This window comes from Serinus canaria, chromosome 15 (genome assembly GCF_022539315.1).
Source record: "Serinus canaria isolate serCan28SL12 chromosome 15, serCan2020, whole genome shotgun sequence".
NCBI lineage: Eukaryota > Metazoa > Chordata > Aves > Passeriformes > Fringillidae > Serinus > Serinus canaria.
Window position 1 is genome coordinate 13,223,184 of NC_066329.1, and position 13,954 is coordinate 13,237,137.

A 13,954-nucleotide genomic window follows, 5' to 3' on the forward strand; every position below is an offset into this window, starting at 1 on the left:
CCAAATCAATCTGCTCCTCTACATCCCTGCCAAGGGGAGAGGAGACTCACCTTTCAGACAAGCTCAGATTCCAGCCCAAAGCACCCTGACTGCCAGCTCAGAGGGTGGCTGGGGAGGGGAGGCTGCAGCAGCCCCAGAATGCCTCTGAGCAGCCCACTGGGGATTCTGGTAGCCAAGCCTGAGTGCACCCCAGGGTGCAGCAGGACATGAACAGCACTATTTCCCAGTGACATGTGTCAGGTACATGCATTTATAAGGGCATTTGTACCCTGGGCATTTACAAAATCCATCAGAGCCAGCCACTGCCATGACAGCTGATCCCTGTAATTATCAGAAATAACTGCACTACAAAGAAAGTTTCCTTTATAATAAATAGCCTCTTTACTGCCACAACTGATTTTATTTATTTACCTGGTCTGCTTATACAGCTTCTCATGCTGTAAGTAGAACACTTTACTGCTGTTAACACATTCATTAAAGTTTTAAAAAGAACATCAGGAGCAGGTTGAAACAATGGCATACATGAAATTACATGTTCTGCTATAAAGACCAGTAAAAACCAACCCAAATTATTCCTGTCTCCAAAACCAGAGAAATAACAAAACACATTATTTTCAGTGTGCTTCTTTCTAAATGGAAGAGGAGAATTTTTTTTGAATTTACTTTAATTTTCAAATGCTTTGCAAGGACCCCAGGGAAAACTGAAGTATCAAACTAATCAAAGTTGGATGCCCAAAGGGCTGCAAGTGAACCCTCCCTGCCTCAGCACAAAGTGAAGCAGGACAGGGATCTGGAGGTTGGGAATGCCCCGAGCTCCCCCCCTGGCACTCCAGTGCAGAGAAGGATTCTCTGTCCCCAGCCTGCCAGGGATCCAGGGACTGCTGCCATTTGGCTCTGCCCTCTCTCCTCCCCTCCATCCCCACACCTGTTGCCTTGCAAATGCCATCTCCTGACAGCTTTGCAGGCTGCATGTGACCTTTGAGCACACAGCTCTGGGCTGCTGCAAAATGGCTTTTCTTCATCTTTAATGGAAATGAGGAGAGTGAGCTGATTTGTAGCAGCTGCCAGCAGAAGCTATTTTTGTTCTCAGGAGCTATATTTTGCCACTATATCACTTGATAATAAAGCAATCAGGGCTCGTGGGCACACCTGAGGAGAACTCTGCTTTCCTGCCACCTCTGGGACCACTGGGGAGGAAACCTTTTATCTTTTCAATTATGTATGGAGAGAACAGAAACCCCAACATCTCACATTACATCAGTCTGATCCTTCCACAGCATTAACCCTGGACCAGAACTCGTGTGCCTGCCCTGCAGGGCCCAGCTGACAGCAGAGCTGGACTGCTGCCCCAGCCCAGGATATTCTGGGAGAGCCTCTCCCCTCCCAGCACAGCAGCAGAGGCCCCCCAGGGCTCTGGGAGAGCAGAGGGGTGGCACAGCCCCCATTTGTGAGCCAGCCCCTGGTTCAGGTGTGAGACACACCCTGCATCAAGGCACCAGGAGAAAACGTGGGTTTGGTTAAATAAAGAGCCACAGCACTGAGCAGGTGGAGTTGGTAAATACAATAACAAGAGCAGCCAGTTCTGGGAGTCTGAAAGTGCAGAGAACACCTCCAGTCTTCAGTAATGGCATAATTAACTTGCTATCACCAGGCAAACATCCAGGTTACATTTTTTAAATGCTTTGAGATTGATTTTTGTTTTTCTTTCAGCACTAAATAATAATGTGTCAATATTTTCTAACAGATTGCCTCAGAACAGAAATGAGGCACAGCCAGACCTTACCCAGGCATGCTTCATCTCCAACAACACAGAAATGTGAAAGGGACAGAAGAGGAAATGCACAAACTTCTGACTGCACTTGAAACTTGGGTATCCAACAGGTAAAAACAAGGCTAAAGGATCAGGCCGTGTTCAAGTCCTGTGGTTTTCACTGTGACCACGGGGTACCTGTGTGAGTGCACTTCTGTAGAACAGACAGTTGGCTACGTGCTGCATTTTGTGCTCCCCAGCTAATTCAAACTAACCAGAGCTCACACCATTCCTTTCATTTCCTTTCTCACTCTCAAATGGACATGGAGTCAGAATTCAGGATGTGGAAATCCTGTCTCTCAGGAAGCCCAGGCCAAGGTAAGAGCACTCAGGTCAGAGATGCACCACGATGGACGAGTGCCTGAGCACACCTTGTGCTGCAGCCACAGCACTTCTGAGCAGGGCAATGCCACCAGCTCAGCTTCTGCCCCCAAAACCTTCTGAGCAGGGCAATGCCACCAGCTCAGCTTCTGCCCCAAAACCTTCTGAGCAGGGCAATGCCACCAGCTCAGCTTCTGCCCCAAAACCTTCTGAGCAGGGCAATGCCACCAGCTCAGCTTCTGCCCCCCAAAACCACCTCACCAGCCCAAGAGCAGGGCTGGCCTCCCAGGGGAGCCGTGCTCTCCCCTCCCAGGCAGGATCTGAGTCCCAAGGCTTTCCCTCTGTCCCTCCCTCTGTCCCTCCCAGCTGTCGTGGCCAAGCCCTGCAGAATGGCAAACAGCTCCTTACCATGGCCAAAGGGAGAACTCCTACCAGGTCCTTCTGGCTGACGTAGATCTTGGAGATTCCCAGATCTGAAGTGGTGTCTCCAGGATATTCCACCTGCCAGGTGATGAGCTGGGTCTCAGGCAGGTCAGTCAGCTCTTCAATTTCAAAATCAATCTGCATGATTTCAGAGGAAGGACCCCCCGCACTGCAGCAAAAAAGGAATGCAATGTTCATTCACATCACTGATAAGCCAGGAATATAATTGCTTTTATGTTAATAATACCTTGGATTAAGGCTCCTTCAAGGAGAGGATTTGGTGGGATGATGGATTTAACAATGAATTAATAATTTGTACTTGTCTTTAAGATTTCAGGTTGTTTCCCACCCATTCAAGTGGCTCAGTAACACCCTGTGACTGGGTCACTGTGCCCTGCTCCATTTCACAGGGGCAGAAACACAACAAAGGCAGAACAGAGGCTCAAAGTACAGCCCAAACTGCCTGCCAGGCCCCTCAATGAGCACTCTGCATTTCCTCCCTGCTACAGCAGCACGGGAACAAACCTGAAGGGAATCACTGCTTGAAAGGGGAAACCACTGCATCAAAACTATTTTCTGTTTATTAAGGACAGGCATGGAAGAAAGGTCAAAGCTCAGGATGGGGTCTGTGAACAAGGGCAGCAGGGAGCAGAGGACTGCAAAACTCAGAATTAATTTCTGGCTATACTGCTACCTTGCTGTGAGTGTCAGTGGGAAGCTCCTTTTGTCCTTTGCTAAACCAGGAATTACAGATAATCGAGCTTGTTGTGAGAGAGTTACAAAACTGGGTTGTTTAATATCAGCCAGTCCTGCCAGGATCCAGGAGAGAAAAGCCCCAGAGAAGAGCAGAGCCTCCCTGGGTGTGACACTGTGGGGCACAGGGGCTTTGGGAGCTGTCCTTCCTTGGGTTCCAGGTTTGTGTCACAGGATTCCACACAGCAGAAATGCACAGAGGGAAGACTGGAAAGGGAATTGATGCAATTCCTGTAAAGTTTGTTATCAAACCAGCTACTGCTGAAGATTGCATTGTTAAGGTGAGCTCTTAGGCCAGGGGCATCGAGAGGGACAAGAAAATGCTCAATTTCCTGTAAAGCTGCAGAGGAATGGGGAATTTCTTAGCAGTGCACAAATCCAGGGGACACTGAGAATGCTTTTACTCCTGAAGCACTGAATGCTGAACCAGCTTCAGTGTTTGTGTGGAGGGGAAAGGAAAGAGCAGAATTTCTTTCTGGGGGATAATCCTCAAAGAGAGGCAGACTGGCACAGCACTGAGGTGTCACAAGGCATTTCTGCTGGAGAGTGCAACTTGGAAAATGGGAACATCTCAGCAACTGATTAGAGATCCCAAAATGCACCCAAACCCCAGCAGGCTTCCCAGCTGATGTGGGAAAAGAGCTGAAACTAAGGGTACACTTTATGAAGACCATTTATGACAACAGCCCCAGACTGGGACTCTTCCCAAGACCCTCAGAGATTTCCACTGTGCTGACTGAATCCAGAGCTTTACCCAATGCCTCTTGAAGAGCCTGCTCTGATCATCTGGAAGGTTTGTATTTCAGTGGATGCACTGTGTTCTCTCCCTCCTGGATAGAATTTAAAGCAATCCAAAATAGAACACATTGAGTTCAGTTTCTCATTTCTTCATGTCATGGAGAAAAGAGCAGGATTTCCAAACTAGCACTGAATGCATCTCATTTCATGCAGACCTAGGTGGGATCAGAGGCTGCTTTCTGCAGCTGTGACCACTGAACCTCAGGTACCCTGACTGTGTGAGCAGGGAGGGGCAGAGCATTGCCTCTGAACCCCAGCAGAGCCTGCTTTGTGCAGGGTGTCCCCCCCAGCTCCTGCAGTCTGAGAGGGGCTGTGCCCAGGCCCTTGGCCAGGGCTGACACCACATCTCTCCAGTGGCCACCCCTCCGAGGCATGGATGTCACACCCTGCTCTGAAGGGGGACTGTAAACCCAGGAGCAGCTCCTGGATGTGGGTCTGAGGTCAAGGATCCCACACTGCCCTCACCAGCTGGGGTCTCGTGCCCCCAGCACCAGCCTCCTCCTGCAGCTCCCCAGAACAGCCCTGCAGTGTCCCCTCAAACCCTGAACCCAGCTCCAGCCCCAGCTGCAGCAGGCTGGAAGGCACTGGAGCAGCCTGAAGCCATCAATCTGCAAACCAGGAAAGTGAGCAGAGAGCCTGGGGCACAGGAGAGCAGAGAAAAGGTGATTTTATTCTCCAACAGCCCCACAAATGGGGCCAGCACGTCTCCTGCAGGCACCAGAGGAGTCTGTGGCCTGAAACACTGCACAGCCAGGGCAAGGGGGGACAGCAGAGCTCAGGAGAGGCAGAAATGTTCCCAGGGATAACTGGGAAAACTTCCCAGCAGAGAGAAGGGTGGCAGCAGCACAGCTGACCCCAGCAGGCCTGAAGGGGTTTGTGAAAACCATTACACGGGAGAGAAAATTAAACTGAAAATTACTTTCCCATAAAAAAGAGGGGATGAGATGATTTCTGCACCACAAAGTGGAAAAAAGGTGACGTTTCAGACAGAAGTTAATTTTTTGGGTAAAAGTAAGGTCATGTGCTATGCTGTGATTCAGACAAAACCCCCAAGTTCCCTTCCCTGTGTGGGAGGAAACAACATCAACCCACAGCAGATGCAGGACAAATGCCTGAAAAGCCAAAGCACTGCCCAGCTGGAACAAAGCTCTGGATTTTTTAAAAAACATTCCATTTCTGATGCCGATTCTGTTTAAAATGAAAAAAGAAACCTTTTCCTATGGTATTTTCCCAGAATGTAAACAATTTCACTAAAAGGATTTCACAAACCTCTGCTCCTCTCTTCTGGAATTTTAAGCCATTACTGCTGATACCATCACTGAACAGGACTTGTTTCCTAACCAAGAGTGAGGAGGTGGAAAGGAAATCAAAGATCACTGGAGAATCAGCCCCTCCTTCAGAATATTTGCTTTTTGGTACCTCCTCCCTCCCCTCCCCAGCCCTAGAGCTCCCCTAGAGCACGTGGGCATTGCATTTCCCCTCCCCTAGAGCAGCAGATGCCCAGCAGTGCCAAGGTCTTTAAATAAAGTGGATTTTATCCATATTTTTGCAGTGCTCCTGGGAACATGCAGCCCAGTAACAAACTGTCTTCACACCTAAACAGATTTTGGGTGGGGAAAAAAAGGAGGAGGAAACTAGAAGATATTAAGAGAAAAGAAATCACTGAGTGAAAAATCTCCTGTACCAGAAGGAATATATTTATATATATATATCCCGTCTATATTTAAAGTAACCAGGAGAGAATCCTGATAATCTTTTCGTTTATTTTCACCAAGAAAAGATTGTCTGTCTAGTCTTTGCTGGATTCTTAAAAAATACCCACAACTCTGGTTTCAGGAGAGAGAATCCTTTTATTTGTGAGGGTTTTTTGTTTGTTTTAAGAAGCCTCTACATCTGAGTCAAACTCTTGTGGCAGGAGGGACATTTGCATTCCTCTCCACATTTGCTGGGGAGACAGAGATCACATCTCTGCTGAATAAACAGCCACTTGTGATGCACTGAAGCCCTTCTGCTGCCCTGTCTGCCAGCACCTCGTGGGGAGAGCAGGGGGAGGTGGGTGTGGGGTCCTGCAGGGCACCAAGGGGGCAGTGCCAGGAACAGGAACCCTCAAACACCAGGGCTGGTGTCCAAAAAGGAGTCAGAGGAGTCCTGTAGCCTTAGCTGAGTAAAGGGAGAGGCCACGGGGCATTTCCCATGGCTCTCTCAGCATTTCGGAGGACAGAGCCTCCCTTTTATCCCAGTTTTATCCCAGCCACACTTCCCTCTCTCTTCCCCCACTGGCCAAGGTACTTGAGAGGTGCAGACCAACCCAAACCCCTCAGACCCAAGACGCCTTCTCAAGTCCAACCCCCCTTTTCCTCTCCTTGTGTCAGTCAGGGGCACTGCTATGGAATCCATGTTCTTCCCACTGTTCCTCATCTCTGTGTATCTGACTTCCCCTCTCAGCAGACCCACAGCTGCTTTGTAAACACAAACCCCTCTCCCTCCCTTCATCCATCAGGGGAATCCTGCCCACTCTTTCTCGTGTCCCTCAATGCCACTTCTGCCAGCAGACCCAGATTTGTTTGCAAATCCCTGACTCCTTTGGGAGGAGCCCTCTGTGAGTCTGGGGGCTGCTCCAGGTGGGCTCTCCTTGCTGCTGCCCAGGCCCCAGGGCTCTGCTGTGACTGCCCCAGTGGGGACTGCACCCCCTGCCCCAGCTGGGATGGATGGGGTGAAGGCCACCAGCACATTTCAGCTCTTGTGTTTCCTTGTGGGTCTGTTCTGTACCTGCATCCAGACTGCTGCCCCTGGGGTCTGGGCAGGGCTGGTCTGCAGCACACACCCTGCTCTGTGCCAGGGGACAGCTGGGCACAGCCTGGGGCACAGGGCTGGGGAAGGAGCCCCTGGGGCTGGGCACAGTCTGGGACACAGGGCTGGGAAAGGAAACCCCTGGGGCTGGGCACAGCCTGGGGCACAGGGCTGGGAAAGGAGCCCCTGGGGCTGGGCACAGCCTGGGGCACAGGGCTGGGAAAGGAGCCCCTGGGGCTGGGCACAGCCTGGGCACAGGGCTGGGAAAGGAGCCCTGGGGCTGGGCACAGCCTGGGGCACAGGGCTGGGAAAGGAATCCCTGGGGCTGGGCACAGCCTGGGGCACAGGGCTGGGAAAGGAAATCCCTGGGGCTGGGCACAGTCTGGGACACAGGGCTGGGAAAGGAGCCCCTGGGGCTGGGCACAGCCTGGGGCACAGGGCTGGGAAAGGAGCCCCTGGGGCTGGGCACAGCCTGGGACACAGGGCTGGGAAAGGAGCCCCTGGGGCTGGGCACAGCCTGGGGCACAGGGCTGGGAAAGGAGCCCCTGGGGCTGGGCACAGCCTGGGGCACAGGGCTGGGAAAGGAGCCCCTGGGGCTGGGCACAGTCTGGGACACAGGGCTGGGAAAGGAGCCCCTGGGGCTGGGCACAGCCTGGGGCACAGGGCTGGGAAAGGAGCCCCTGGGGCTGGGCACAGCCTGGGGCACAGGGCTGGGAAAGGAAATCCCTGGGGCTGGGCACAGCCTGGGGCACAGGGCTGGGAAAGGAAATCCCTGGGGCTGGGCACAGCCTGGGGCACAGGGCTGGGAAAGGAAACCCCTGGGGCTGGGCACAGCCTGGGGCACAGGGCTGGGAAGGAGCCCCTGGGGCTGGGCACAGTCTGGGGCACAGGGCTGGGAAAGGAGCCCCTGGGGCTGGGCACAGCCTGGGGCACAGGGCTGGGAAAGGAAATCCCTGGGGCTGGGCACAGCCTGGGGCACAGGGCTGGGAAAGGAGCCCCTGGGGCTGGGCACAGCCTGGGGCACAGGGCTGGGGAAGGAGCCCCTGGGGCTGGGCAGGCTGTGGCAGCTTCTCTTGTTCACATTCTCCCTCTCCCAGTACCACAAGCTAAAATCCCCACAGTACTCTTACAGAGAGACAGTTCTTATTTAATGAATACAATCCAATTGATTTTCCCTCTGCTTTCCAGGCTAGAGTGCAATCATGAATATTTTCCACCTTGGTTTTGGAGAAAGCTTTTAGACCTGCAATAACTGCAGGTTCCCGTGGACTATTTTGTTCCTCAACTGGTCCTTAAGGTAAAAAAATCAAATGTTGCAGGAAGTGCCATGAAGCAGGAGTCTCAAGCAGCAAGGCAGGGCCTGCCAGCACTGGGGCTGGCTCAGCTCCAGAGGAGAGCTCACCACGGGCAGCTCTGCTCTCCCTCATCCAGCCAGGGCTGGCATCTGCCTGGCAAGGCCAGCAGGACTCCCAGCCCTCCCTGGCCCTCGGAAAGAACCAGTCTGAGTTCACCCAAAGGGCTGGAATGGTGCAGCACTGCCCCTCGTGCTGTCAGCACACTGACACCTCATCCTCTGCACATCACAACCAACAAAATCTGAACTATTTCAGACAAGAAGGTGAGACCTGGGGCTCAGCCCATCCCGAGGTCAGAGAGGGCACTCTAAACCCAATGTCTGTAGAACCTGGAGCACTGGGCTACAGCAAAGATCATTACCCACCACTGATGTATCAAGAGAAGGTGATACATACAGCACTACATTAAAATTTAACTTTATTCAGTGTCATCTTACTATTAAAAATTCAGGATAGGTAGACTGAAAAGTCATTTTTCTGTGGGAATCACCATATGAAGTGAACCAACTAGCAAGAAAAATCACCAAGAAATGAGTCTACTAATCATATAATAGAGTTATTTTTAAAAATTGATCCATCTCTCTGGAGCTTGACATCAGTAGTGTTGGTTGAGAAATAGTTGCTGAATTATTTATTTGACTTTTATTTTTTTTGCTATTGTCAAATAAATTATTCACTATATGATTTTCCAGCTGTTGATAGCACTTTTCCCAAATAACTCAATCCAAAAGTGAGCAAAAATTAGCAAACCTCTTAATATAATATCAATTTAAAACATAATTACCCACGGGGTGAGCAGTTCAGTTCAGTTCAGGGCTCTGAGCATCCCCTGGCATGGCAAACCCAGGGATCATTTCCCAAATCACTCTGCCTTCATTCCATCCCATGTGAAATCACTCAAGAGATGATCCCCAGCAGTCAGGGCCACCAGGTCCCTCTGCAGCAGCCCCAGCACGGGGCACGAGCAGCACAGCCCCAGCACAGCCCCAGGTGCTGGGCAGGAGGCAGAGCTGAAGGCCACAAAACTGCTTTTAGTGACAGTGCCAAGTGCAGTCAAAGCCTGCAGATACACTCAATGCAGCTCTCTCCACTGCTGCTTTACTGTCCTCGGCACAGAAATGACAATAAACGTGGGCTAACTGCCCTGTGAGAGTGGTGGAGCTGCAGAGGAGAGCACAGAGCCAGCAGGGCTCACAGCTCACTGGTGAAGTGTCTGCAGGTCCAGCCAAGGCTCACACCACACTGGGCAGGACAGCCAGGAATGTGGTGCTGGCTGGCTTAGCAAGGGGGAAAACCTGGGAAAATGAAGCCCAGCCACCATTGTATGGGTAGGAAACCCAGGTCCAAAGGCTTCAGTCAGGAACATCCAGCACTCCAGGCAGGGAGGGGTTTGCTCAGCACTGGCAGTGAGAATTCACAGCATCCCCACACCTGAGCCTCTGGATCAATAACACTCCCGAGCATTCCTGAAAAGAGCTTTCCATGTTGCATTCACATCACACTTTGGCAGGCTGGTGACACCCTCACAGCCTCCTGGAAATGAAAGAAACCTCTTTCTGACTGGCAGGAGTTGCACAACCCTGCACTGCTCGGAGGGAATGAGCCAGGATCTTCATGCTAAAACCCTGCAGAGGCAGCACTGCAAATATTGACTGCTGAGTGATCCCAGCACACCAAACTGGCCAAGCACCGGGCTCAGCACAGCCCTGCAGCACCACCCACTCCTCACCCTCCAAACAGTTATCCACCTGAAAGCCCCCTCACACAGGACCAGCAAATTTACACTTGTGCATAAATCTATGTGGGGCTAGACTCTGGAATTCAGAATGCTTGTGAAATTATGCCCCCTGCTAATTTTTAAAAACTTTCATTGTGGCATTGAATCCAGAGTGGCAGATCTGGTGCCTTGGCATTGAGCTGCAGCTCTCCAGTGAGATCTGGAACACCTTTTGGATGCCTTGCCTATTGGAGTCCACACTGCTTCCACAAATGCAATTATATGTCAAAGCAGCATTACATTCCACAAGACTCAAGCTGTCAAAGTATTTCAAAATTAGGGACTTATTTGGAGATACCTGCCAAGGCACATCCAATATATGAGATTAGTACCTCAGCTACAGGAATTTCCTCTGCTGTGAGCTATTCAGCAAGTATTTCTGCTGAACTCATACATCTTCCAAAACTGCAAAGTCCTTTTCAATTAAAATAAAAATTTCTAGAAAGAGTTTTCTTTACACAATTGTTCAGTGTTTGCCAAGTCCAGAATTAAAAAAAAGAAATACTTTCCAGCTTTCTTAATATTGAAATAGAAGCTTTCAGAACGCCATTTGTTTCTTATTTTTAAGCAATAATATGAAAAATAAACTGAAGAGAGAAGATACACCTTGCCTCCCTCCAAACCCAGCTTTTTGAAAGAGCTTTAGGATGAAATATATTTTAAATCACAGAATTACAGGGCAGTCTTGCTTAGGAGAGCCCTCTGAAATCCACCTGGTGTGGCACCTTTCTCAAGGCAGATTATTTCTCAGTAAATTGTTCTGTCTGTACCAGTCAGGACAGGAGCCTGTCCCTGCTCCAGCTGTGGTACATTTCTGCTGGAGCAGATGTTTCCCCTCCACACACCTTGGCATGATCTGACAGCCATGAGGAAATCATACAGACAGGATGATGGGACAGGTCTGCAGCTGAGTGCCAGGGCCTGTCAGCCCCAATCACAGCTTTTGATGTACTGGTGACATTAAAAACTGGGGGAGCTCAGAAGCTCTCAGCAGCCCTGTTCCTGTCAGCATGAGCTGGTGGAGCCAATCCTGCTGGGGTCTGCTGGTGCACCTGCTGTTCCCCCTGGAGCCCGTGCAGCACCTGAGCTCGGGGCTGGGCAGGTACAGGGGACACAAGGCTCTGGCAATCCTTGGCTGTGCTCTCAGGAGCGATGGAAAGGATAAAAACAATACAAATAGAACATACCAATAGCAGTGGCAGGTTATGATTGTAGTTACACTGCAGGCAATCACCCCGTGGGAGGTGCCCAGAGACAGCAAAGCCCCCCAGGGCAGGGAGCAGGGCAGGAATCAGTGCAGGAATCGGCTGCACTGGTTTGTGTCCCTCGGTGTCCCTGCTGGGATCTGTGTCCCTGCTGGGATCTGTGTCCCTGGGGGCTCCCAGTCCCACCCTGGGGTGGCTCTGTGTCCCCCAGCAGCAGCAGCAGCAGCAGCAGCAGCAGCAGCAGCAGCAGCAGCAGCAGCAGCAGCAGCAGCAGCAGCAGCCCAGGGTCGCTGCCGCCAGCGGTGCAGGAGCTGCTGCAGCAAACCCCAAGGGCAGAGACCCCTGTGGCAGGCAGATCCCCCGTGCAGAGGGAAATCCAGGGCAGCAGAAAGCAGAGCTGCCCCCTGGGCTGGGCTGCTCCCAGCCAGGGCAAGCACCACCCCGTATCATCTCTCCAGAAACTCACCAAGCTCCACTCTAAGAGCCCTCAGGGATTTGAAATGCCTGTTCCCTGAAAGACTTCTGCAGAAGCTGATTATTCTAATGGCAGAAGCAGCCAGAGGAGCCATCCTGGCTGGAGCTGAAGTCAGAATTCCAAGAGCCCATCCCACCCCAGACATGCAAGGGATAATGGCCAATGCAGCTCCTCCTCCTGCAAGTGCTCTCAGTAAAACACCGAGATTCTGCAATGGCTGCTAACAGCTCCCTCCTCCAGAATTATTCCTTCCAAGTCTCTGTGTCCTCAAATCACCTCCAGCCAAACAGCTGTAAACAAAACCATTACTGCAGAGAGACTTAAATGGACTTTCAATATTCCCTGATCTGAGGAGGCAGATGAGAATGGTGGGCTCCCACCGCCTCACCTCAGCACACTCTGGCAGGACGTGGCTGCACTTGTTTGTCATTTCCAAAAGGAAATTACTCTTTCAGTCCAAATAATAGCATGATCAGACTAATAACTAGAAAAGTGGAGGAGACAGGAAAACAGCCATGGCATGAAATCTCCCTGAAATCTCAGGAGAGGTGCCCCTGAGAATAGGAAATATCCCCGAGCCAGAGAGAGGAGCCCGTGCTGTCAGCTGCGGAGGGGACAGAACACGTCACCCAACCCTCCTTGTGGGCAGACCCCCAGCTGCTGGAATTTGGGCTCCACAGCACTTTCAGAGCTCAGTCTGCAGGGACTGGTCTTGGACCTCACCAGCAGATCCACCTCAGAGCTTCAGCAGAGCCCTGCTCCTACTGGGGAACCTCAGCCTGACCTCGGAGATCTTTGCAACTGACTGGGGAAAGAGGCACATCCAGCCCTTGAAAAAGACATATTGATTTTATTGAGCTGGAGGCAGGGGAAGAGACACCCTAATTGTTATAATTATGAATTCAGTAATGTTAGTAATCATTAACAGCTTCCACGGGTTCATCAATCATTCACGTAAAGGGGAGAAGCAGAAAGTGAAGATCAATTTCTGCTCCAGCAGCATGTCACAGCACACACCTCAACACTGGGCTGCTTCAACTACTCACTCTGGTTTAGTTTGCACTCTTACTGCTACTGCCCCAGAGTTTCGTGGTCCAATTAGGAGTCTTTAATGACTTAATTGAATGTTAACTCTCTTTCTTTGCAAGGCTAACATGGAACCTTTGCAAATATAGACACTGCTCTTCTTTCCCTGCAGTGAAAATCCTCGAGGGGCTACAAGCTGGGTACCAAAAACGTGGGCTTAGAATATCTGCTCCAAGCAAGCAAAGTGGAAAATTTGGATGGGGAACTTACTCCAGACCTCCTAGCTAGCATGGTTCTTGGAATGTGTGTGGAGAAATCCAACGGGCAGCTGTTCTGGGTATTAAAAGCAGCCAAATGAAGTGCAGAATTAAAACACAGCCCTGCCAGAATTATCACTACAGTCTGTGAATATAAACGGGTTTTCAGGCATGGTTTTCCATTTGCTTTGCTCAAGCTGCTTGACTTTAGTTCTGCTGTCATTGCACAGCAGGATAAGGTACAAACAAGAGCCACAAGGACTGCAGGAAATGGGCAGGGTTTTTAGAAAAACTGTAGAAGAAATAATCTGCCAGATTTCCAGAGGGCCTGAATGAGCAGTACTTAAAGGAACATCAAGTAGAGCAGAAGGTAGGTTGGTGATTTTTCTAAAAAAAATCAGTAGGTGAGGCTTAAAAGGCACAAGAAGCAGAAAGTGCTCCCTTTCCACAAATATTTCAAGGATTTATCTGTCAATGAGAGAAAATTGCTAGAGCAGGTAGGCAGGAGAGTATAATTAGAAACAACGGGAAACATGGAGCAAATTCAAAGCCAAAGGACAGTGGAAGCGTCTCAGAGAGAAATGGCAAACACAATCTCTGGGAAGGTTCAGAAGTAGATAGGATAAAATGCTTAGAGAGAAATCATTTCTGCAGTGGCATGGATGGCTATAACACATGGATGGCTATAGCTGGTTTGGGAGTTGTTTTTCTTCTTCCAAGCTCCTTAATAAAGAGAGGATTATGCAATCAGTCCATCGGAGTCTCTGTCATTCCCTCCAGTACATTAGACCAATTTCAACAACATTAAAGAGAAGAGTAGAGGTGAAGAATGATTAAATTTTGGAAGCAGAAGGGAAGGGATGCAGAGCCCTCCCTGAGAGCCCCGAGTGCCCCCATTCCTGAGCAGCACAGGCAGAGGAATCCCACTCCTCCCATTCCATGGCTGGCTGACCTTCCTGCCAGT

The 13,954-nt window shown here is 50.7% G+C and overlaps 1 protein-coding gene across 2 annotated transcripts in view; it reads right to left on the bottom strand.

Moving 5' to 3' along the window:
- Window positions 1-13,954, bottom strand: part of LOC103818337 (transmembrane protein 132D) — a 187,496-nt gene that overhangs the window by 69,157 nt on the left and 104,385 nt on the right. For both annotated transcript variants that reach the window (XR_003945358.2, XM_009092640.4), the window contains exon 4: window positions 2,540-2,723. Coding sequence is in view for 1 of the 2 variants with exons in the window: in XM_009092640.4 (XP_009090888.2) it covers window positions 2,540-2,723 (184 nt within the window). In the remaining variant the exon portion in view is untranslated. The remainder of the gene's footprint in view (window positions 1-2,539; window positions 2,724-13,954) is intronic.